The 23209-nt window shown below is 54.2% G+C and overlaps 1 protein-coding gene across 1 annotated transcript; it reads right to left on the minus strand.

Annotated features, from left to right (window-relative positions):
* Positions 1-366: 366 nt before the first annotated feature.
* RNPC3 (RNA binding region (RNP1, RRM) containing 3) lies at positions 367-22916 on the minus strand. Its single transcript, XM_078603103.1, has 15 exons — positions 22907-22916; positions 19887-20062; positions 19048-19095; positions 18442-18551; positions 16032-16121; positions 15814-15925; positions 15338-15406; positions 14477-14661; positions 13784-13909; positions 12834-12958; positions 12298-12528; positions 8226-8320; positions 7702-7760; positions 2281-2413; positions 367-860 (listed from the first exon to the last, which is right to left on the minus strand). Exons 1-15 carry the CDS (start codon positions 22914-22916, stop codon positions 768-770), a joined length of 1662 nt encoding a protein of 553 aa, XP_078459229.1. The 3' UTR covers positions 367-767.
* Between the last annotated feature and the right edge of the window lie 293 nt (positions 22917-23209).

Below are 23209 nucleotides of genomic sequence, written 5' to 3' on the forward strand. Positions count from 1 at the left end.
CAAACTATTTTTGTAACCTTGCTTAATTCAAGAAACGTCTTCACGCTTATCTATTGCAACTTTTTTCTCGCTGTTTGTTGCTGGACGTTTGACAGTTTTGGCCTGGGCTCAGCAATTGTGTTTAAAAGCATAACTCTTTGGTTTTTTTTTTCGGCAATCGCGTCCAAGTTTTGCAAGAGTTCATCAACCCCGTCACTCGCAGCCCAGCTGGTTTGAGAGTTTTACAAAACCTGCGTGACCCAGCCACCCGAGTCGCCAGGTCCATCACAATCCCAAGGTTTAACTCAAGGAGCCACTGGGCTCAGTCACAGCCAAGCGGAGGGTGCGGCACTGTGCGGCAGTAGAAACGTGAAAAACACGGATTGCTTCACACTCATCTCTCATGTTTTATTTACAAAGACAACTTAATTTCACTCACACGTGCAAGGATTTAAACCCTAACCCAGCACGACAAGATGAATAATAACAATCTCAACTTATAACACACCGCGGCTGCACAGTATCCACTCACTCTGGAAGACAGAGAATGACTCGGAGGTGCGAGTAGGAACTACGGACAAGCCGGAAGGCAACCACACATTGGAGAACAGGGGGAGAACATACAAACTCCACGCGGAGGTGCCCTATCCAGAAATCAAACCCAGGCCCTTCTTGCCGCGAGGTGCGAGTGTCACCACTGCGCTGCCACGCTGTTGTGGTCGGTGTCGAATGCGTTGTGGTCAGTGAGCGGCTCGCACAGCCGCTGCGTCTCCTCCCTGGGGCGCGTTTCATCTCGGATGGTTTGACGTCACCGCATCGAGCGAGCTCTTCTTCTTGCCCACCTTGGGCTCTTCCTTGGGCCGGGCCGAGCGTGCGAATTGCTGAGCGGAGCCAGTCAAGGGAGACCAACAAGATTGGGAACGAGACGTCATCGTGGCCGAAGCGGCCGGTGCCACCACGCCTCGCCAACGCTCTCGATCCTCCTCCGCTCTCGATCCCACAGCTGCTACACAATCGATACACAGCAGCCTCGAACATCTGCTCTAACCTCCCACCCTCTGATCTCACGATGTAACACAGTTTTTGTTCCTGGGTACTAAGTGTTATTCTTTAATTGCTTATGCCTAAAAAGTATAGAAAATGGTTATTATTCCCCATAAACTTTGCTTTTGTGACCAGGACTTTATGTGAACAAAATACATGAATGCACACCACGTTTTCACATTAAAAATAAGTAAATAAAAAAAAATCAGTGCCCTGGTCATAAAAGCAAAGTTTGTGGGGAAAAATAACAGCCATTTTCTGTACTTTTGAGGGATAAGCAATTAGGAAATTACACTTACTACCCAGGAACAATATTTTTTTGTTACACAGTGAATATATATATTCGATCTTCTCCTTGGCCGCTGGACACTACAGTGCCTGACTCCACAATCGGCCCTCACCAATCCACTCAGCGCAACCGTTTTTTCCTATTCTTTGGTTCTTTCGGTAAAGTCACGGAGATAGAAAAATAATTTAAAAAATTCAGTGAAAAGAAAAATAATAAAAAGAAAATTTAAATAGAAACAAAAACCCACTCAGTTTCGATCGCAACACAAGCGGTCGTCATCAGGAAAAGGGGGGTTTAGCCTCTAAAGGCAAACTGTTTATAAAGGTTTAGAGATGGGCGTAGCCCAAGTGTGTCAGCAGCATGGGTGGGGCAGCTGATGTTAATGTCGGAGAAAGCAACGCCAACGCAGTGGGTCTCCACCAAAAGGGCATCCAGGCAATCATTGCACCTCGCTCCACACACCCATACTGCTGACGGTGGAGGTTGACAAGAAAACACAAATCAAGTCATGCCCCAAAGTGGTTGATGACATCTTTCCAATGGTTGCTGAGTTTATAACCATCCTCTCGGTTAAAATTGTGTCTGTGTCTCTATATATGGATGGCTTCATGAACGAATCTTTGTTGATAGCCAGTAGGCTTGAAAAATACCATCGTCTTATAGAAATCAACTAACTTTCCTAACTATATCTACAACACTTACCTGCCATTTTCTCGTCTCAATCTCCAAGGTGATTACCGTATCTTGCATCCTACATATTTGTCCCACCCAGCACAGCCAATTTCCTAATCATTTACGGACTATCTGGGTCAAACTTGGGGGGGTTGCTACCCCTCTGGTAGAGTTGCCAACCAGTCCAGCTCTACGCTGGGGAGCTGGTAACCCTACCGATAGCACAATCAGGATAAAGTTGGGGGGAAAACGAAAATTAAAGATGGCATCATCATGGCGGGCACAGGGGAGGATACAATGACGAGCGGGCGGCCATGCAGCACATAGCCATGGGCATCCCTCAGGGCCTTCTGCGCTTCCCGCTCGCTTGGCAGGCCCACAAAGGCCTGACCCTTCATACGGCCTTCCCGCATTAACCGCACGTCAAACCTAACAGGGAACACAAGTGGACAACACAAGCAAAGCAGTCAACCCACACGGCTCTGTGAGGGCAGTGTGAACGTGAAGTGTTTGTACGTGTGTGGAGACAAAAGGCAGTCAAGCGTGGCTCTGCCTACACCACTCCCTCGTGCGCCATCTTGGTTGTCATAGGTGCTCGCTAACTGCACTTGCATCAGTCTCTGAAGGCTACACAGGGATCTTTGTCTTTGTGGAGTCACAGGCAAGTAACGGACACATTCTTTGTTGTTAACACATTTGCTGAGCACTGACCTGAGTATGTGACCTGCAGTGTGGGGGGTGAGTGTGTTGTGCAGTGTGGTGGGTGAGTGTGTGACCTGCAGTGTGGTGGGTGACTGTGTGTTGTGCAGTGTGGTGGGTGAGTGTGTGTTGTTCAGTGTGGTGGGTGAGTGTGTGTTGTGCAGTGTGGTGGGTGAGTGTGTGTTGTGCAGTGTGGTGGGTGAGTGTGTGTTGTGCAGTGTGGTGGGTGAGTGAGTGTTGTGCAGCGTGGTGGGTGAGTGTGTGACCTGCAGTGTGGTGGGCGAGTGTGTGTTGTGCAGTGTGTTGTGGGGCGGAGTGTGTGTTGTGCAGTGTGGTGGGTGAGTGTGTGACCTGCAGTGTGGTGGGTGACTGTGTGTTGTGCAGTGTGGTGGGTGAGTGTATGTTGTTCAGTGTGGTGGGTGAGTGTGTGTTGTGCAGTGTGGTGGGTGAGTGTGTGTTGTGCAGTGTGGTGGGTGAGTGTGTGTTGTGCAGTGTGGTGGGTGAGTGTGTGTTGTGCAGTGTGGTGGGTGAGTGAGTGTTGTGCAGCGTGGTGGGCGAGTGTGTGTTGTGCAGTGTGTTGTGGGGCGGAGTGTGTGTTGTGCAGTGTGGTGGGTGAGTGTGTGACCTGCAGTGCGTGGGTGAGTGTGTGTTGTGCAGTGTGGTGGGTGAGTGAGTGTTGTGCAGCGTGGTGGGTGAGTGTGTGACCTGCAGTGTGGTGGGCGAGTGTGTGTTGTGCAGTGTGTTGTGGGGCGGAGTGTGTGTTGTGCAGTGTGGTGGGTGAGTGTGTGACCTGCAGTGTGGTGGGTGACTGTGTGTTGTGCAGTGTGGTGGGTGAGTGTATGTTGTTCAGTGTGGTGGGTGAGTGTGTGTTGTGCAGTGTGGTGGGTGAGTGTGTGTTGTGCAGTGTGGTGGGTGAGTGTGTGTTGTGCAGTGTGGTGGGTGAGTGTGTGTTGTGCAGTGTGGTGGGTGAGTGAGTGTTGTGCAGCGTGGTGGGCGAGTGTGTGTTGTGCAGTGTGTTGTGGGGCGGAGTGTGTGTTGTGCAGTGTGGTGGGTGAGTGTGTGACCTGCAGTGTGGTGGGTGAGTGTGTGTTGTGCAGTGTGGTGGGTGAGTGTGTGTTGTGCAGTGTGGTGGGTGAGTGTGTGTTGTGCAGTGTGGTGGGTGAGTGTGTGACCTGCAGTGTGGTGGGCGAGTGTGTGTTGTGCAGTGTGTTGTGGGGCGGAGTGTGTGTTGTGCAGTGTGGTGGGTGAGTGTGTGTTGTGCAGTGTGGTGGGTGAGTGTGTGTTGTGCAGTGTGGTGGGTGAGTGTGTGACCTGCAGTGTGGTGGGTGAGTGTGTGTTGTGCAGTGTGGTGGGTGAGTGTGTGACCTGCAGTGTGGTGGGTGAGTGTGTGACCTGCAGTGTGGTGGGTGAGTGTGTGTTGTGCAGTGTGGTGGGTGAGTGTGTGTTGTGCAGTGTGGTGGGTGAGTGTGTGTTGTGCAGTGTGGTGGGTGAGTGTGTGTTGTGCAGTGTGGTGGGTGAGTGTGTGTTGTGCAGTGTGGTGGGTGAGTGTGTGACCTGCAGTGTGGTGGGCGAGTGTGTGTTGTGCAGTGTGTTGTGGGGCGGAGTGTGTGTTGTGCAGTGTGGTGGGTGAGTGTGTGTTGTGCAGTGTGGTGGGTGAGTGTGTGTTGTGCAGTGTGGTGGGTGAGTGTGTGACCTGCAGTGTGGTGGGTGAGTGTGTGTTGTGCAGTGTGGTGGGTGAGTGTGTGACCTGCAGTGTGGTGGGTGAGTGTGTGACCTGCAGTGTGGTGGGTGAGTGTGTGTTGTGCAGTGTGGTGGGTGAGTGTGTGTTGTGCAGTGTGGTGGGTGAGTGTGTGACCTGCAGTGTGGTGGGTGAGTGTGTGACCTGCAGTGTGGTGGGTGAGTGTGTGTTGTGCAGTGTGGTGGGTGAGTGTGTGTTGTGCAGTGTGGTGGGTGAGTGTGTGACCTGCAGTGTGGTGGGTGAGTGTGTGACCTGCAGTGTGGTGGGTGAGTGTGTGTTGTGCAGTGTGGTGGGTGAGTGTGTGTTGTGCAGTGTGGTGGGTGAGTGTGTGACCTGCAGTGTGGTGGGTGAGTGTGTGACCTGCAGTGTGGTGGGTGAGTGTGTGTTGTGCAGTGTGGTGGGTGAGTGTGTGACCTGCAGTGTGGTGGGTGAGTGTGTGACCTGCAGTGTGGTGGGTGAGTGTGTGACCTGCAGTGTGGTGGGTGAGTGTGTGGCCTGCAGTGTGGTGGGTGAGTGTGTGTTGTGCAGTGTGGTGGGTGAGTGTGTGTTGTGCAGTGTGGTGGGTGAGTGTGTGTTGTGCAGTGTGGTGGGTGAGTGTGTGACCTGCAGTGTGGTGGGTGAGTGTGTGACCTGCAGTGTGGTGGGTGAGTGTGTGTTGTGCAGTGTGGTGGGTGAGTGTGTGTTGTGCAGTGTGGTGGGTGAGTGTGTGTTGTGCAGTGTGGTGGGTGAGTGTGTGACCTGCAGTGTGGTGGGTGAGTGTGTGTTGTGCAGTGTGGTGGGTGAGTGTGTGTTGTGCAGTGTGGTGGGTGAGTGTGTGTTGTGCAGTGTGGTGGGTGAGTGTGTGTTGTGCAGTGTGGTGAGTGAGTGTGTGTTGTGCAGTGTGGTGGGTGAGTGTGTGTTGTGCAGTGTGGTGGGTGAGTGTGTGACCTGCAGTGTGGTGGGTGAGTGTGTGTTGTGCAGTGTGGTGGGTGAGTGTGTGACCTGCAGTGTGGTGGGTGAGTGTGTGACCTGCAGTGTGGTGGGTGAGTGTGTGTTGTGCAGTGTGGTGGGTGAGTGTGTGTTGTACAGTGTGGTGGGTGAGTGTGTGACCTGCAGTGTGGTGGGTGAGTGTGTGACCTGCAGTGTGGTGGGTGAGTGTGTGTTGTGCAGTGTGGTGGGTGAGTGTGTGACCTGCAGTGTGGTGGGTGAGTGTGTGTTGTGCAGTGTGGTGGGTGAGTGTGTGTTGTGCAGTGTGGTGGGTGAGTGTGTGTTGTGCAGTGTGGTGGGTGAGTGTGTGACCTGCAGTGTGGTGGGCGAGTGTGTGTTGTGCAGTGTGTTGTGGGGCGGAGTGTGTGTTGTGCAGTGTGGTGGGTGAGTGTGTGTTGTGCAGTGTGGTGGGTGAGTGTGTGTTGTGCAGTGTGGTGGGTGAGTGTGTGACCTGCAGTGTGGTGGGTGAGTGTGTGTTGTGCAGTGTGGTGGGTGAGTGTGTGACCTGCAGTGTGGTGGGTGAGTGTGTGACCTGCAGTGTGGTGGGTGAGTGTGTGTTGTGCAGTGTGGTGGGTGAGTGTGTGTTGTGCAGTGTGGTGGGTGAGTGTGTGTTGTGCAGTGTGGTGGGTGAGTGTGTGTTGTGCAGTGTGGTGGGTGAGTGTGTGTTGTGCAGTGTGGTGGGTGAGTGTGTGACCTGCAGTGTGGTGGGCGAGTGTGTGTTGTGCAGTGTGTTGTGGGGCGGAGTGTGTGTTGTGCAGTGTGGTGGGTGAGTGTGTGTTGTGCAGTGTGGTGGGTGAGTGTGTGTTGTGCAGTGTGGTGGGTGAGTGTGTGACCTGCAGTGTGGTGGGCGAGTGTGTGTTGTGCAGTGTGTTGTGGGGCGGAGTGTGTGTTGTGCAGTGTGGTGGGTGAGTGTGTGACCTGCAGTGTGGTGGGTGAGTGTGTGACCTGCAGTGTGGTGGGTGAGTGTGTGTTGTGCAGTGTGGTGGGTGAGTGTGTGTTGTGCAGTGTGGTGGGTGAGTGTGTGACCTGCAGTGTGGTGGGTGAGTGTGAGACCTGCAGTGTGGTGGGTGAGTGTGTGTTGTGCAGTGTGGTGGGTGAGTGTGTGTTGTGCAGTGTGGTGGGTGAGTGTGTGACCTGCAGTGTGGTGGGTGAGTGTGTGACCTGCAGTGTGGTGGGTGAGTGTGTGTTGTGCAGTGTGGTGGGTGAGTGTGTGTTGTGCAGTGTGGTGGGTGAGTGTGTGACCTGCAGTGTGGTGGGTGAGTGTGTGACCTGCAGTGTGGTGGGTGAGTGTGTGTTGTGCAGTGTGGTGGGTGAGTGTGTGACCTGCAGTGTGGTGGGTGAGTGTGTGACCTGCAGTGTGGTGGGTGAGTGTGTGACCTGCAGTGTGGTGGGTGAGTGTGTGGCCTGCAGTGTGGTGGGTGAGTGTGTGTTGTGCAGTGTGGTGGGTGAGTGTGTGTTGTGCAGTGTGGTGGGTGAGTGTGTGTTGTGCAGTGTGGTGGGTGAGTGTGTGACCTGCAGTGTGGTGGGTGAGTGTGTGACCTGCAGTGTGGTGGGTGAGTGTGTGTTGTGCAGTGTAGTGGGTGAGTGTGTGTTGTGCAGTGTGGTGGGTGAGTGTGTGTTGTGCAGTGTGGTGGGTGAGTGTGTGACCTGCAGTGTGGTGGGTGAGTGTGTGTTGTGCAGTGTGGTGGGTGAGTGTGTGTTGTGCAGTGTGGTGGGTGAGTGTGTGTTGTGCAGTGTGGTGGGTGAGTGTGTGTTGTGCAGTGTGGTGAGTGAGTGTGTGTTGTGCAGTGTGGTGGGTGAGTGTGTGTTGTGCAGTGTGGTGGGTGAGTGTGTGACCTGCAGTGTGGTGGGTGAGTGTGTGTTGTGCAGTGTGGTGGGTGAGTGTGTGACCTGCAGTGTGGTGTGTGAGTGTGTGACCTGCAGTGTGGTGGGTGAGTGTGTGTTGTGCAGTGTGGTGGGTGAGTGTGTGTTGTGCAGTGTGGTGGGTGAGTGTGTGACCTGCAGTGTGGTGGGTGAGTGTGTGACCTGCAGTGTGGTGGGTGAGTGTGTGTTGTGCAGTGTGGTGGGTGAGTGTGTGTTGTGCAGTGTGGTGGGTGAGTGTGTGACCTGCAGTGTGGTGGGTGAGTGTGTGATCTGCAGTGTGGTGGGTGAATATGGGTGGAGAAATCAACGAGTAAAGTTCACAAGAACAGTATCCATGGTTGTAGCAAGAAAAGAGAGATAAGGAGACGCCTGGCCACCGGTGAGCAAGTGACCAGAGTGACATCAGTCACACGAGAGACAATGGTGGTTCATGTGATGCGAATACACTCACATGTTCTTTTCCACATCTGAAGAGAAGTCCACGTATCTTCCAAATATGTGCTTCAGATCCTGCCAACACGAGGCACAGGGAGCACATCATTGAACAGATACCTCAACCTCTCATGTGTCATGCCCTCTCTAACACAACTTTGCAGTCGCAAAACAGTGCAACCAACAATCCTGCCAGACATTTACAGGTTCATTTTGTGGGAATGATGAATGAATCAAGAATTGTTTTGTTTTATTTTTAACAACTCGTGTGTAACGGTCTCATTTGTCTCGGTATTGTTCTGTCTTGTTCGTTGCATGAGCACAAAGCTGATATGCATAAATTGTAAATAGGCACTTATAAGATGGGTGATTCGATGCGTGAATGATGAGCGCGAGAATCGATATTGATCGATGAATCATTGCATCATTAAACGCCAGGCAGTCAAGCTCAAACTCACGCATTCCACAAGTACACAGGACGCTAGCTCGTGTACACACACACAAACCCATGCGCCGTGTGTACGTGCGTGCGCATGTGCGTACCTGTTCGGAGACCTGCCTCGACAGATTCTTGACGTACAAACGGCACGTCGGCTCTCCTGCGGAGTAGTTCTTGAACACGGAACTCTTCGCCATCTCTGCAGAACGACACAGACCGCTGGTGACTTCCCACACAATCGAGCATCGGGGGGCTGCGCTCATCTCCACAACGCGGTCCACGGTGAGTGGCTCAGCGAGCAGCGAGCAGCGAGCAGTTGGAAGGACGCGAGTTCAAATTCTGGTTGAGGATTGGCTCAGCCCACCATCCCTCCATGGTCGATTAAACAAGAACCACTTTGTGAAGAATTCAAAGGAAATTATCCATGGACAGACTCGCCCCTGCAATAGGAATGTGGAATTTCCACCACTGGCTCATCGTAAACAAGAGAGATGAGCACCAATGCCTCAATGCTGATGAAGCAAGAAACCACTCTGATGTTCCAGAGATAACTCAGGGGCACTTGGAGCAATGGCAGCATCACACGTGCTCACAAACTACACCTCTGTTCGCTATGTGTGTGTGTATGGATGTGTGTGCATGCGTGAGTGTACGTGTGCATATGTGTGTGCATGACTATGTGTGTGTATTTTGATAGATCAGTACGTGCGAGGTAATCCCTCCAACTGGCACTTTTTCTACCATGCACCATATGGTGGAAACACCGAAATAAGCTCGTGCTAGTGACCAGGGGGACAGGCGTTCATGATGCCTTCTGGCCAAACTTCATCTGGCAGAGACAGGGAACTGAACCCCGCCCCCTCTCAGGGTTCCTCCAGGAACAGGAAAACACTGAGATTGGCCACGTGGAATGTTCGAAATCTCGTTGCGGAAGAGAGGCGGCCACTCCTCTGTCGGGAGATGGACCGGTACCGCCTGGACCTTTGTGGAATACAGAAGGTCTGGTGGAACGGTTCTGGCTCCAGCCATCATGAGCGGTGGACAGTTCTCCACTCGGGGCAGGAAACTACCAAACAGCAGGGTGTGGCACTTCTTTTGAAAAAAAGAAGGGGGTGTGGGAGCGTGGTGGTGAGGTGTGGGAAGCTGTAAGTCCCAGGCTACTGTGGGCTCGCCTCCCCATCAACAAGAGGTGAGGAATGGTGGTGGTGGTTGCTTACACCCCCACCGAAGATGAACATCAGTGGAGGGATGCAGACAAGGCCGATGAGTCAGACGCCTTCTATAACCTCCTGTCCCAGATGCTAGCTAAAGTGGCCCCTCAGGATAGAGTAATTCTGTTGGATGACTTTAATGCCCGAGTGGGTCATGACGCAGACACCTGGGCTAATTACGAACACAGTCTTCTAGCATGTCCGCATCCACACAACATCATGGATGCACACCGGGTCCAAGCAAGAACATCTGCTGGACAATATTATTACGGACCAGCGGATGCGGGCTCATGTCCTTGACACCAGGACCTACCGTGGAGCTGATCTGCCCACTGACCATCGACTTGTCATCTGTAAGATGCGCCTGCCATTCTTCGACTCCGGTGGTGGGTGTCCATCTAGGACCCCATTCAAACCCACAGTGGCCTGGTCTCAGCTAGCTGAGGATAGTTGCAAACAGGAATTTTAACGTCGCTTACAGCTGGGGTTGGCATCGTCCCCTCTTACTTCTGATGCTGAGGGAAATGGGTGAGGTTCAGGACTGTGGCTCATGCAGCTGCAACGGCTGCATTGGGTATGCGGTCCAGACCTCCCCAGACACCCTGTGTTTCAACTGGTTGAGAGAAAACGACAGGCCCACTCCCGTCGTCTACAACACCTAATATCGGAGAATGAGGAGGCTTACCGCAGCCTTCGCTCGGAGTTTCGGAGAGCCGTGTGGTGCTGCAAGGATGAGCGGTGAGCATGGATTGCTGAGGAGATGGAATCTTCCTCAGTAGCCCGCAAGTAAAATTAATTATTTAATTATATTTAAAAAGTTACTTGCAGCGCCTCACCTATCACCATCCTTAAGGGAAAGAATGGTAATGTGATCTCTGACCCCCAGCAACAGGTCTGCACATTTTCAGATAATCTCGTGAGGTCTTGGGGAAGGGGAATTCCCTCAGCCCAGACAACATCATGGGGCAAGGTGGGGACGACCCTGCTGGGCTGCGGTGCCTCAAATATTGGCAGAAGTAACCACCGCTTCTGAGTGGTTGGCTGAGGTGCCGTCTGTGGAGGAAGTGCGAGGGGCGATCCGAAGTCTGAGACCAGGAAAAGCGCCAGGCAGGGATGATCTCCCAAGCAAAATGCCAAGGGAAGGTGGCATCTGTGTACATACTGCCCTACATTACATCATCACAACTGTCTGGACCAAAGGACAGATTCCACAGGATTGGAAGAATGCCCTGGTGGTCCCCCCTCTTTAAGAGGGGGATAGGGGTGACTGCACATATTGTAACAACTATTTGGGCATCTCTCTTCTCATTGTGCTGGAAAAAGTCCTGGAAAGGATTATATTATTGAACATTGCCTTGCCAGCTACGCTGAGGAGAGGCTTGTGGAGCTCCAATGTGGTTTCAGACCAGGGCGGTCCTGCATGGATGCTATATTCTCTGTCTGCCTGCTACAGCAGAGGTGTAGGGAATTCCAACAATACCTACATCTCTACTTTATTGACCCGGTCAAGGCCTATGATACCATCAACAGACCAGGGCTGTGGGCAGTTCTTTGTGCTTTCGGAGTCCCTGACTCTCTGCTCACAATCATTAAGGGCTTTCATGAGGTGGGCAGGCACGGGTAAAGCAACGTGGCCAGGAGTTGGAGCCATTCTTTGTTCACCTTGGGGTGCAATAGGGATGTCCTCTGGCTTCCACATAATTTCACATCTTTGACCACGTAGTTCAACAAGCTCTCCATGGCTGTACCGGAGGAATTTCCATCTGATACAGATACAACGGGAGGATGATCGATGCCTGGGTGCGGTCGAGTTGATGGCTCCCTATTGGTCAACCATGTTATGTATGCTGATGATCTGGTGATTGCTGCTCACTTAGAGGAGTTGGAGGCGCTGCTGCTGAACTTGGAGTGTGCCTTACCATCAGCCCCACCAAAGCTAAGCACCTGCCTGGGTATTTTGTGCCACCAAACACTCCACCCCCTGAGCTCCACATTGGTTATGGAACAGTCGTAAAGAGTTTCCCATACCTGGGGAGTGTGCTTATGAACAGCTCCGGTTTGACAGCAGAGGTCTCACTCCGCATATAGCTTCGGGTTTTCTTGGCCACAGTTATGCCCTCCCTTCTCGATGCTGGTGAAATGTGGACCCTTCTAATGAAACATCTGCCCCAGTTAGAAACTTTCAGGCTGGCCTGCCTACGATCCATCCTAGGTTAACCAGGCTGGATTGTATGAGCTCACAATCCTTTAAAGATCTCGACACATTCCCATCAGTGAGCTCCTCCTGCAGGCAAGGCTGCATTGGCTGGGTCATGTAGCCCGCATGCCCAGCCACCACATGCCCAGCCACCGCATGCCCAAGCAGCTTCTGTTTGGCCACATAGAGGGGGCTAAATGGGCACGACATGGGCGGGAGAAAAGATGGACTGATACAGTACGGGAGGATGGGGAGCTGAGTGGACTTACCGATGGCTGGTACCAGCGGTGTCAAGACCGGCCTCTGTGGAGGAGGCTCGTGAAGGACACTACTGGCCAGTTGGAGGCAGTCGCCCTCCAGCAACAACGGAGGGCAGAGGAGTGAGGTTCACAACAACGAGCGGAGTGCTGGGCGGCTAAAATACAGCAAGTTGGCACAGTAGGGGGTACAGCTGGTGCATCCACCAGTCATCTCAGTCAGCCAACCCATGGCACCTGGGTCTTTCCCGAGACCTCCGGTCAGTCAGCGAGTCTTCATCGCTTCACGTGGCCTCAAAGTGCACCTGGCCTGGCACAGGCGCCATGGTGACGTCACCGTCACTTAGTGGCGAATGGCGGGTATTGGTATTAGTGTGCATATGGGTGTTGCAGGCCTTCATAAGTCTGTTAAGGCTATACAGGCGATTTTTTTTCGTACGGGGGTCACTACTGTTTTGCTGTGTGTGTCACTCGATGCCCTGGATGTGTCTGCAGTCACGATGAACCTCACCTTCTCTGGAGACACGGCCTGAGGACAGCTCCTTCCGGGAGATAAACTGAGACGGCTGCTCCTCCTCCTCCTCCTCACCCTCATCATCCGTGCGGTTCGGGGAGGGGCAGGCGGGAGCAGGGAACATCTTTCCGAACCCTCCTCCCCCTTGCCCCTCCTCCCCAGCCCCCATTCCCACATCCTCCATCCCCTCTCTCTCCTCCTTCCCTTCTCTCTCCCCGAGAGGATCGACTGAAATAAATCACAAATTTACGGAGTCGTTCTCCCCTCATAGACGATGGAAACACAACACAGAGGGAAGACAGGCACAGAGAAAGAGACAGCTATAGGTATCTTTGTGAGTCGTTGAGCTTTTCTATAAGTGTATGGGTCTCTGTGAATTCTTAAGGCTCCATGAGTGAGTCTATTTATGAGCAGAGGCAGGGAGTTAACAGCACAGATGGCAGGGGGAGTGGACCCCAGATATAAGGTAGTCAAAGAGACTCATAGACTCATCCGTTCTTGTGCGGAGACCACTTGCCCCGCTCGGGACTCACCCGGTGAGGCAGGGTGAGGAGCTGTGTGTGCAGGAGGCCGGGAGGGCAGGGAGATGGCGATCTGGCGCGACACGGCCAGTGCTGGCTGCTCAAACACCTGTGCCGGTGTGAGGGCCGGCTGGGAACTGTAACAAAAAAGATAAAGATCCCTTGTGTAGCCTCAACACCCTGTCAGAACAAGCGCTGTCAGCAAGCTCCTAAGAAGGCCGGCACGGCACACGAGGGAGTGGTGTGGCGTGCCAGCGAGATGTTTAGACATTGCACCAAGTTCTCATTTACAGCTGAGTCAACCTAGGGGAGGCGCAAGAGCACTTCAGATATTCGTCGCTGTTGTTGGCCGTGAGTGGGAATCAAATTGGGATCAAAAGACAAGAACCGGTAACTAATTCCAGTGGAATATGAGTAACGAACGCACTAATGGGCATGCGCAAACCTACTAATGGCACATTGGCCTAAGTCACAGCGTGGTTCATCATGTATCCTCGCGTCTCTGTTAAGAGGTAAGGACGCAGCCCTGCCACTGATGACGGAGGGGCCTCCAAGAGAGGGAGCTCCCACTCGCGGGAACTCTCTATCTCTAGCCACCGTCACATTACAGCTTTCTCCAAACTTGAGAAATCAACCAAATCGCTCTCGACATCACGCAACTTAATTGCCTGCAACTGCTTTATCCACAATCTGAGTGAGCAGTTGTGCAGTCCGGGCGTGTCCGGGCATGGCTCAAGTGTCTGGCCATGCCCCTAGAGCAGAGCCCGATGCCTCGCCTGGTGAGCTCCTCCCCCTACCCATGTCAGGATTGTAACAACTCATCAGTTACACAAATGCATCATGTCATTACATGCTTGACTACAAATGGCCGAGTGTGTGGCAACCGATTGCAGAGACATCCATACACAAGCGACTCATTCAGTTGCAGGTAATCGTTTCTCCGCGTTGAAGCCCAGTCTCACCCTGGCACTGGGGCCTTCGGGGCAACGAGAAGATCCTGGAGTTTCGGCCGCTTGCGCTTTGATATTTTCTTCTTACCCAGCGGCCTCTTAGGCAGAGCAGGGGCGGTATCCGTCATCGTTTTGAGCCTACGAAGCACAAGGACCGCAGAGACCACACAACACGTGGTGACGTAGTGGCACGGCACTAGCGTGGTCGCCGCCCGTTGCAGAGGTTCGCAGTTTGAGCCCAGCACCAGGCCGTCTTCTTCACAGCGGATGTTAAAGGTCCCGTGACATAATTTGCAAGAGTAGTTCATTGTGTGCTGGGGTCATCCGAATTAGGCAAATTCAAGAGTTACCCACAAATAACTTAATTGGGATTGCACAGCTATCCCACAGGAATAGCCGCCATTGTCCTCTCAAAACGTGTTGAGTTGGGACGTGACGCGAGTTGGCATGTATAGCGCTCCGAGACACTCGGGATGAAGGACGGCAGCTCTATCAAACACTGGACACCCACCGCACCCAAAGGACAAGGATCTCCCATATAGCATTTAGCACTGTTGGGGCAACTGTTGGGGCAACTGCTGGCACCTACCATACCACACACAACCACCACACCGGGCCCAGATCGCCTTGCCTCTCAGATCCCTCAACTGCTCGCTCACCTGTGCCGTCTGCCTCACCAAGTGGCGCCCCCCCCCCCCCACTCACCTGCGTGCGTGCTCGTCCTCCTCACTCTCGTACTCGGACTCCTCATCGCTGGACACTTCCATCTCCACCTCCTCGGGCTCCGGGGGAGCTGGGGGGAGCCGCTCCGCGTCTCGGGGGGGCTCCTCGGGGGGCAAGGGGGGCAACTGTGGCAAGGCAGCAGGGGGCACCGGAGCAAAGTCTGCCACCTAAGAGCAAAGAGAAAACGAGCTTGGGTTGTGAACACAAGATCATCATAGGCGCCGTAGCGGAGATAATATAAACAACAGATAAGCCGACAAGACACCTTCCCATAGCGGTCCCTCGACATAAACAATACAAGTGTTTTGTAGACATCCCATCAGCCACACGCCCTTCTCAGAGTGCATAACATCAGCAATATTGGTTAAACACAGGCAAACTCAACATTAATTGTCTCATTAGGAGTCAGACTTGCTTGAACCAATGTTGGTGAACTGATGTTTATAGGTGAGGACCCAGTCTGTCAAATACAGGTCCTGATGTTTTTCTGTGTGAAAAAGAGTAATAATAATCAATCATAATAGATTCCAACGTTGCATTTCAGCTCAGGCAATGTGCTGAGACATTTTCTATGAAGCTTTCCCTAGGCACAATCACAGGTTCTTAAGTTGATGCAGCCAACTGGACAGCGAATTCAGAGGTTCCTGCTGTTCCTTCAACTCCTGAAGATGCCTGCAGACGTGTGTGGCGAAAGCTTGAGAGAGGAAATGCTCAACACATGGTCTAACCCTGGGAGACCACGCTTGGATCACAAGTGGCTGCGAAAACCTTCATGCCAAACTCTTCCTTCTCACACTCATCCTCCTAAATACCATGAGAGTGATTGCTGGGCATTTTGCCTACCAGGGGAGGTGGGGATGTCACATGACCAAATGGAGCTGGGAGATTCATCTTATTCATGAGGTGCAGGACCTGCAAACATAAGCAGCACGGAGATATAGACACACGGATACATGAGCAGCATCAGGAGCACGGGACATGCATGTGTACACGTGGGTGCGTTTATATTTCAACTTAATCCGGGTTTGTCTGTATGTGACTTCATCACCAGCTGGGTGTGTACATGCCGACGTGCATGTGTGTGCGTGCGTGCCTGTGTGTACATGCCGAGGTGCATGTGTGTGCGTGCGTGTATGTGTGTACATGCCGACGTGCATGTGTGTGCGTGCGTGCATGTGTGTACATGCCGACGTGCATGTGTGTGCGTGCGTGCATGTGTGTACATGCCGACGTGCATGTGTGTACATGCCGATGTGCATGTGTGTGCGTGCGTGCTTGTGTGTACATGCCGACGTGCATGTGTGTGCGTGCGTGCGTGCCTGTGTGTAGAAGCGGGGGCTGCTGGACAGCGCATGGCAGATGTTGGCGAGAATGTTGGTGGTTGGCGGTGGGTAACGATATCTCAGCAGGGGGTTTGCCGTGTAGGTCACCCTGCAGGAAAAGGGCAACGTGTCCATTACAGTGAGACAAGGTCATGGGGAGTCCTCACATGGGATGCAGAGAGTGAACGATGCATCGAGTCAACAAAATGACAAACCCGAGTTTTGGAGCAATGGCGTCGAGTTGGGAAGCCTTAGGCGGCACGGGGGAAGACTCCGCGTGACTTCCTACGGTGCTCTTGTCACGACTTTGCACACACCGACAAACACCACGCACAACACCCACACACCGACAAACACCACGCACAACACCCACACACCGACAAACACCATGCACAACACCCACACACCGACAAACACCACGCAGAACACCCACACACCGACAAACACCACGCACAACACCCACACACCGACAAACACCACGCACAACACCCACACACCGACAAACACCACGCACAACACCCACACACCGACAAACACCACGCACAACACCCACACACCGACAAACACCACGCACAACACCCACAACAAACACCATGCACAACACCCACACACCGACAAACACCACGCACAACACCCACACACCGACAAACACCACGCACAACACCCACAACAAACACCACGCACAACACCCACAACAAACACCACACACAACACCCACACGGCATTACACCACCCACAACACCCACACACCAACAAACACCACGCACAACACCCACACACCGACAAACACCATGCACAACACCCACACACCGACAAACACCACGCACAACACCCACACCCACAACATGACACCACGCACAACACCCACACACCGACAAACACCACGCACAACACCCACACCCACAATATGACACCACGCACAACACCCACACAGCATTACACCACGCACAACACCCACAACAAACACCATGCACAACACCCACACAGCATTGCACCACGCACAACACCCACACAGATGACACCACAGACCCACAACGCATTTTATATCAACACACAACAATAACTTTACACACGGTATTATCCAAAACAAGAAAACAATTTCCATATAGCCTTAGAGGCTGGTGGGACAAGTGCTGTTAGTGACCACCTATTAAGGCCAGCACAACAAACGAGGGGGTGGTGTGAACAAAACCACGCACAGCCGCCTTTGTCTCCCCATTGCTGATGATTATATATCGCACTCGGTACTCATTTAAGGCTAAGCGAAGCCCCGGACCGGTTCAAATAAACGTTAGCTGCCATGCAGTTTACTGCTAGACAGCCAGTTTAGATGTAATTCTATAAACATATCCATACTCCCAGTCTGTTATCCCACATTACCACACGTTGTTTTTAGCCTGCACATTTCAGTGTGAACTCTACGCGTTACTAATTTACCCGGCAGCATAACAAAAGGCGGCTTATCTCCTTCCACCATCTACATTACAAAGCCTCAGTTTGAACTCGGGGTACACGACGCTACCTCCCAGCCCACCCCGACCCCACACTCACCACCCCCCTACCCCCCCACGACTACATAATTACTCGTCACAGCCACCTCTGAGACACACTTCAGCGGTGTGCTTTCACTACGTTGTAAGTGTGGAGACACTTCAGCGGTGGTGCTTTCGCTACGTTGTCCCCACCTGAAGAAGGACGCTTGTGTTGCGCCCGAAACGTCGTGATTTAATTTATTTAAACATTTTACCCACGTGGCGGCTTTACCGAACAAACCGAAGAGTATCAAATAAACGTGTTGTTGGCCGTGCGGAGGAATTGAACTGGGATCGCCGTAGGGCATGATGTTGCTATATGTATATCAGAGGTGTGGACTCGAGTCATGTGACTTGGACTCGAGTCAGACTCGAGTCATGAATTTGATGACTTGCGACTCGACTTGGACTTGCATAACAATGACTTTGTCCCACCTCTGATGTATATAATTACGTATTGATCTAGGACAAGCCACACTGAGACTAATTTTCAGCAGGGTCCTGCATTGTTGGCAACACTCTATCCCCATACAGATGGACACAGATGGTGACTAGTCCATGGACTGTGCGGCCTTATTCTCGCGAGCCCAGGTATGGCCCTCGTTAATGTCCACGGGAAGCTTCACAATATCTGTGATCCTCCCTGGCTGTCTCCACAGTGCTGGGTGACAGGCCACATGCATCGCTACCAGTACTCGGCTAGTAATCTGCAGGTACATATTCAGCATTGCCATTTGGTCGGTCAATGCCAGTTACATTGCGAATGTGTTTAGCTATGGGAGCAAACTGGAGAAACCGGAAGCAACCACGCAGGTCAGGGGAATAACAAACTACACACAGGAATGCGCCCGAGTTGGTTCTGTTTGCTGTGAGGTGCGAATGTTTCTACCCCTCCACCCTGAATGAGCTGGCATGTGCTTCCTTGGGTCTCCCAGTAAACAACTGAGGCAACTCACTTGACACGTCTGCGCCGACAGATTAAATCATCTCTGCTTCATTGACCAATTTCCCTGAAGCCATAACCCATAACCCGACCCCCCCGTGTGTCCGCCCTGAGGCCCCCTTCCCTGGGGGGGAGAGGGGGGGGTCCTACCCCGGGGCAGGGGCCGGTGGCTCGCGGGCTGATGCCGCGTCCCGGCCCCGAGCGAACTCCACTGCCAGCACGGAGCCCAGCACCTCCAGCTGGTGAAGCCGCCTCAGGGCCTGCACACAGACACACACACACAGACACACACACACAGACACACACAGACACACACACAGACACACACACACAGCGCTCGCCCTCGTCTCCCCAGTGTTTACACACCGCGCCGGGTACCCATCGGACACCCAGGGGAGGCCTAGAAGCGGTGCTGGCCGTGAGCGGGACTTGAACTCGGGTCGCCGGGTTCACAACGGCACAGGAACAAACATGGGGGTGGCTCCTCCACTTCTCAGGGTTCGTCTCGCGTGGTGGTGGTGATGGTGATGATGGTGATGGTGGTGATGGCGGTGGTGATGGTGGTGATGGTGGTGGTGATGGTGGTGGTGATGGTGGTGTTGGTGATGGTGATTGTGGTGATGGTGGTGATGGTGGTGATGGTGGTGGTGATGGTGGTGATGGTGGTGATGGTGGTGATGGCGGTGGTGATGGCGGTGATGGTGGTGGTGATGGTGGTGTTGGTGATGGTGATTGTGGTGATGGTGCTCTCCTCACCTTGGCTGCTGCTGCTTCACTCGGAAATGTGGCAAATGCCGCGTTTCTCTGCAGAGGAGACAATGAGGAGACAACCTCGTCCATCATTCTCTCTCACGTCACCAACAAGACGAGAGCATCTTTCACACCAGCCACGCAGCCCGCGTGTAACTCTACTGCTGGATGAGGACATCTCCATGCCATGCTGGTCTAGGGGGGTGATTTGGCCATACTTCACCACGCCTATCGGTGTGGGGGTTGGTTTACAAGGAGAGCAAAGAAGAGGACACCCGGTGCCCTCTGCCGTCGAAAGTGTCGCATCCAGACAGCCCGCTCGGCTCTCCCAGCTCGCCTCCACGTCCCGGGCTTCACACTCACAACGCGTCCTCTCACCTCGATCCCAGCTCCCCTCTGTGTCCCCACAGCTCCCCTCTGTGTCTCTGTCTCAGCTCCCCTCTGTGTCCCTCTGCCCAGCTCCCCTCTGTGTCTCTGTCCCAGCTCCCCTCTGTGTCCCTCTACCCCAGCTCCCCTCTGTGTCCCTCTACCCCAGCTCCCCTCTGTGTCTCTGTCCCAGCTCCCCTCTGTGTCCCTCTACCCCAGCTCCCCTCTGTGTCCCCACAGCTCCTCTCTGTGTCCCTCTACCCCAGCTCCCCTCTGTGTCCCTCTGCCCCAGCTCCCCTCTGTGTCCCCCTACCCCAGCTCGTCCCAGCTCGTCCCAGCTCCCCTCTGTGTCCCTCTGCCCCAGCTCCCCTCTGTGTCCCCCTACCCCAGCTCGTCCCAGCTCCCCTCTGTGTCCCTCTGCCCCAGCTCCCCTCTGTGTCCCCCTACCCCAGCTCCCCCAGCTCGTCCCAGCTCCCCACCATCTTCCCCGCGGGGCCCGCGAGGCGCACGTCGCTCGCCCCGAAGTGCCGCAGCAGCCGCTGCCGCTCCGCGTCCGCGGGCAGCGCGCGCGGCAGCCGCCTCACAAGCAGCGTGCGGCGGTCCCGCGCCGTCGCCTCTCGCAGCTGCCCCCCCCCCACGGTGCGTCTCCCCCATCCTCAGGCGCCTCTCTCTCGTCTCGGCGCCCTCCTACAGCTCCCCAGGACCCTCCTCGGCTCCTCTCCAGGTCGGCCCCAGCCGCGAACAAAAGCGCCGCCACGCCGCCGAGGCCTCGCCTGGGACACCACTCGGGGAGCCGGCGGAGAGCTCCACCTAGCGTCCACGCCCCTCACCCCCCTCCTCACCCCCCCCCTCACCCCCCCCTCACCCCCCCCCCTCACCCCCCCCTCACCCCCCCCCTCACCCCCCCCCCTCACCCCCCCCCCTCACCCCCCCCCCTCACCCCCCCTCACCTCTCACCCCCCCTCACCTCTCACCCCCCCTCACCTCTCACCCTTGACACCCCCCTCACCCCCCCCCCTCACCCCCCCCACCCCCCCCCTCACCCCCCCCTCACCCCCCCCCCCTCACCCCCCCCCTCACCCCCCCCCCTCACTCCCCCCCCTCACCCCCCCCCCTCACCCCCCCCCCTCACCCCCCCCTCACCTCTCACCCCCCCCTCACCTCTCACCTCCCCTCACCTCTCACCCCCCCTCACCTCTCACCCTTGACACCCCCCTCACCCCCCCCTCACCCCCCCCTCACCCCCCCCCCCCTCACCCCCCCCTCACTCCCCCCCCTCACCCCCCCCCTCACCCCCCCCCTCACCCCCCCCCTCACCCCCCCCCCCTCACCTCTCACCCCCCCCTCACCTCTCACCCCCCCCTCACCTCTCACCCCCCCTCACCTCTCACCCTTGACACCCCCCTCACCCCCCCCTCACCTCTCACCCTTGACACCCTCCTCACCCCCCTCTAGCGTCCACGAGCGGCATCCCCCTCACCCCCCCTCACCCCCCTCACCCCCCCCCTCACCCCCCCCCCTCACCTCTCACCCTTGACACCCTCCTCACCCCCCTCTAGCGTCCACGAGCGGCATCCCCCTCACCCCCCTCACCCCCCCCTCACCCCCCCCTCACCCCCCTCACCTCTCTCTCGTGACACCCTCACCCTCCTCACCAGAGCGAGTGGTCTTAACACCTTTTTTTATTGCCAGAAAGGGTAAAACTTGTAATAATTTCTTCATAAATCAATCCTGTTGGACTAGCGACAGTCTTCAGGAAGTCGACGCGAGGGCGAGATGTGATCTCCCTTGCCTGGTACACGGGAATCCTGACGATTGATGCCCGTGTACGTTTGGAGTTCGCGTGTTCTCTCCTCGTGGTCGCGTGGAGTTTTATCCGGGTAAGTTGGTTTTGCCCTCCACATTTGGAAACACGCGTTTATATGATTTGGCTGCTACTAGAAATTCCAACGTGAGATGATAGAAGCCACTTCGATGAGCACTCGAAGTGGCCTATGAAAATCGCTCGAGGTGGCTTTACCTGGTGAAAGGAGATGTGTTTTTTTGTTATCTGTGCTCCTGCGCTATGAGGAGACATCGACCAGTTTCGTCCCTTGTGATCGCCTCTCAAACTCATCATCACCTCTCATCATCATCCTAATCTCTCAACCCCGCCTCTCAAACTCATCATCACCCCTCATCATCATCCTAATCTCTCAACCCCGCCTCTCAAACTCATCATCACCCCTCATCATCATCTTAATCTCTCAACCCCGCCTCTCAAACTCATCATCACCCCTCATCATCATCCTAATCTCTCAACCCCGCCTCTCAAACTCATCATCACCCCTCATCATCATCGTAATCTCTCAACCCCGCCTCTCAAACTCATCATCACCCCTCATCATCACTCACCATCTCTCAACCCCGCCTCTCAAACTCATCATCACCCCTCATCATCACTCACCATCTCTCAACCCCGCCTCTCAAACTCATCATCACCCCTCATCATCACTCACCATCTCTCAACCCCGCCTCTCAAACTCATCACCCCTCATCATCCCCATCTCTCAACCCCGCCTCTCAAACTCATCATCACCCCTCATCATCACTCACCATCTCTCAACCCCACATCTCAAACTCATCATCACCCCTCATCATCACTCACCATCTCTCAACCCCGCCTCTCAAACTCATCATCACCCCTCATCATCACTCACCATCTCTCAACCCCGCCTCTCAAACTCATCATCACCCCTCATCATCATCTTAATCTCTCAACCCCGCCTCTCAAACTCATCATCACCCCTCATCATCACTCACCATCTCTCAACCCCGCCTCTCAAACTCATCATCACCCCTCATCATCACTCCTCATCCTCATCTCTCAACCCCACATCTCAAACTCATCATCACCCCTCATCATCACTCACCATCTCTCAACCCCGCCTCTCAAACTCATCACCCCTCATCATCCCCATCTCTCAACCCCCGCCTCTCAAACTCATCATCACCCCTCATCATCACTCACCATCTCTCAACCCCGCCTCTCAAACTCATCATCACCCCTCATCATCACTCACCATCTCTCAACCCCGCCTCTCAAACTCATCATCACCCCTCATCATCATCTTAATCTCTCAACCCCCGCCTCTCAAACTCATCATCACCCCTCATCATCACTCACCATCTCTCAACCCCGCCTCTCAAACTCATCATCACCCCTCATCATCACTCCTCATCCTCATCTCTCAACCCCACATCTCAAACTCATCATCACCCCTCATCATCACTCACCATCTCTCAACCCCGCCTCTCAAACTCATCACCCCTCATCATCCCCATCTCTCAACCCCGCCTCTCAAACTCATCATCACCCCTCATCATCACTCACCATCTCTCAACCCCACATCTCAAACTCATCATCACCCCTCATCATCACTCACCATCTCTCAACCCCGCCTCTCAAACTCATCACCCCTCATCATCCCCATCTCTCAACCCCGCCTCTCAAACTCACCTCTCAGCATCCTCACCCTTCACTTGGATCGGTAATCCCAGTGAAGGGTGAGAGGATGACTTCTATAATGAGCCAGGAATGTCTGTGTGTCCCACGCGTGACGTCACTCCACATGCCCCCCCCCCGTCATTAATATTCATGAGCGTGTGACGTCGCTCTACATGCCCCCCCCCCCCCCGTCATTAACATTCATGAGCGGGTGGATTTTTACACTCACGCAGAAGATTGTCGAGTGGAAATATATTTTTTCGCAAATTCGCTTTAAGTTTGACGTTTCTTTATTGAAAGTGACCCTAATAAATA

This window comes from Lampetra planeri, chromosome 20 (assembly GCF_965212315.1).
Source record: "Lampetra planeri chromosome 20, kcLamPlan1.2.h2, whole genome shotgun sequence".
NCBI lineage: Eukaryota > Metazoa > Chordata > Hyperoartia > Petromyzontiformes > Petromyzontidae > Lampetra > Lampetra planeri.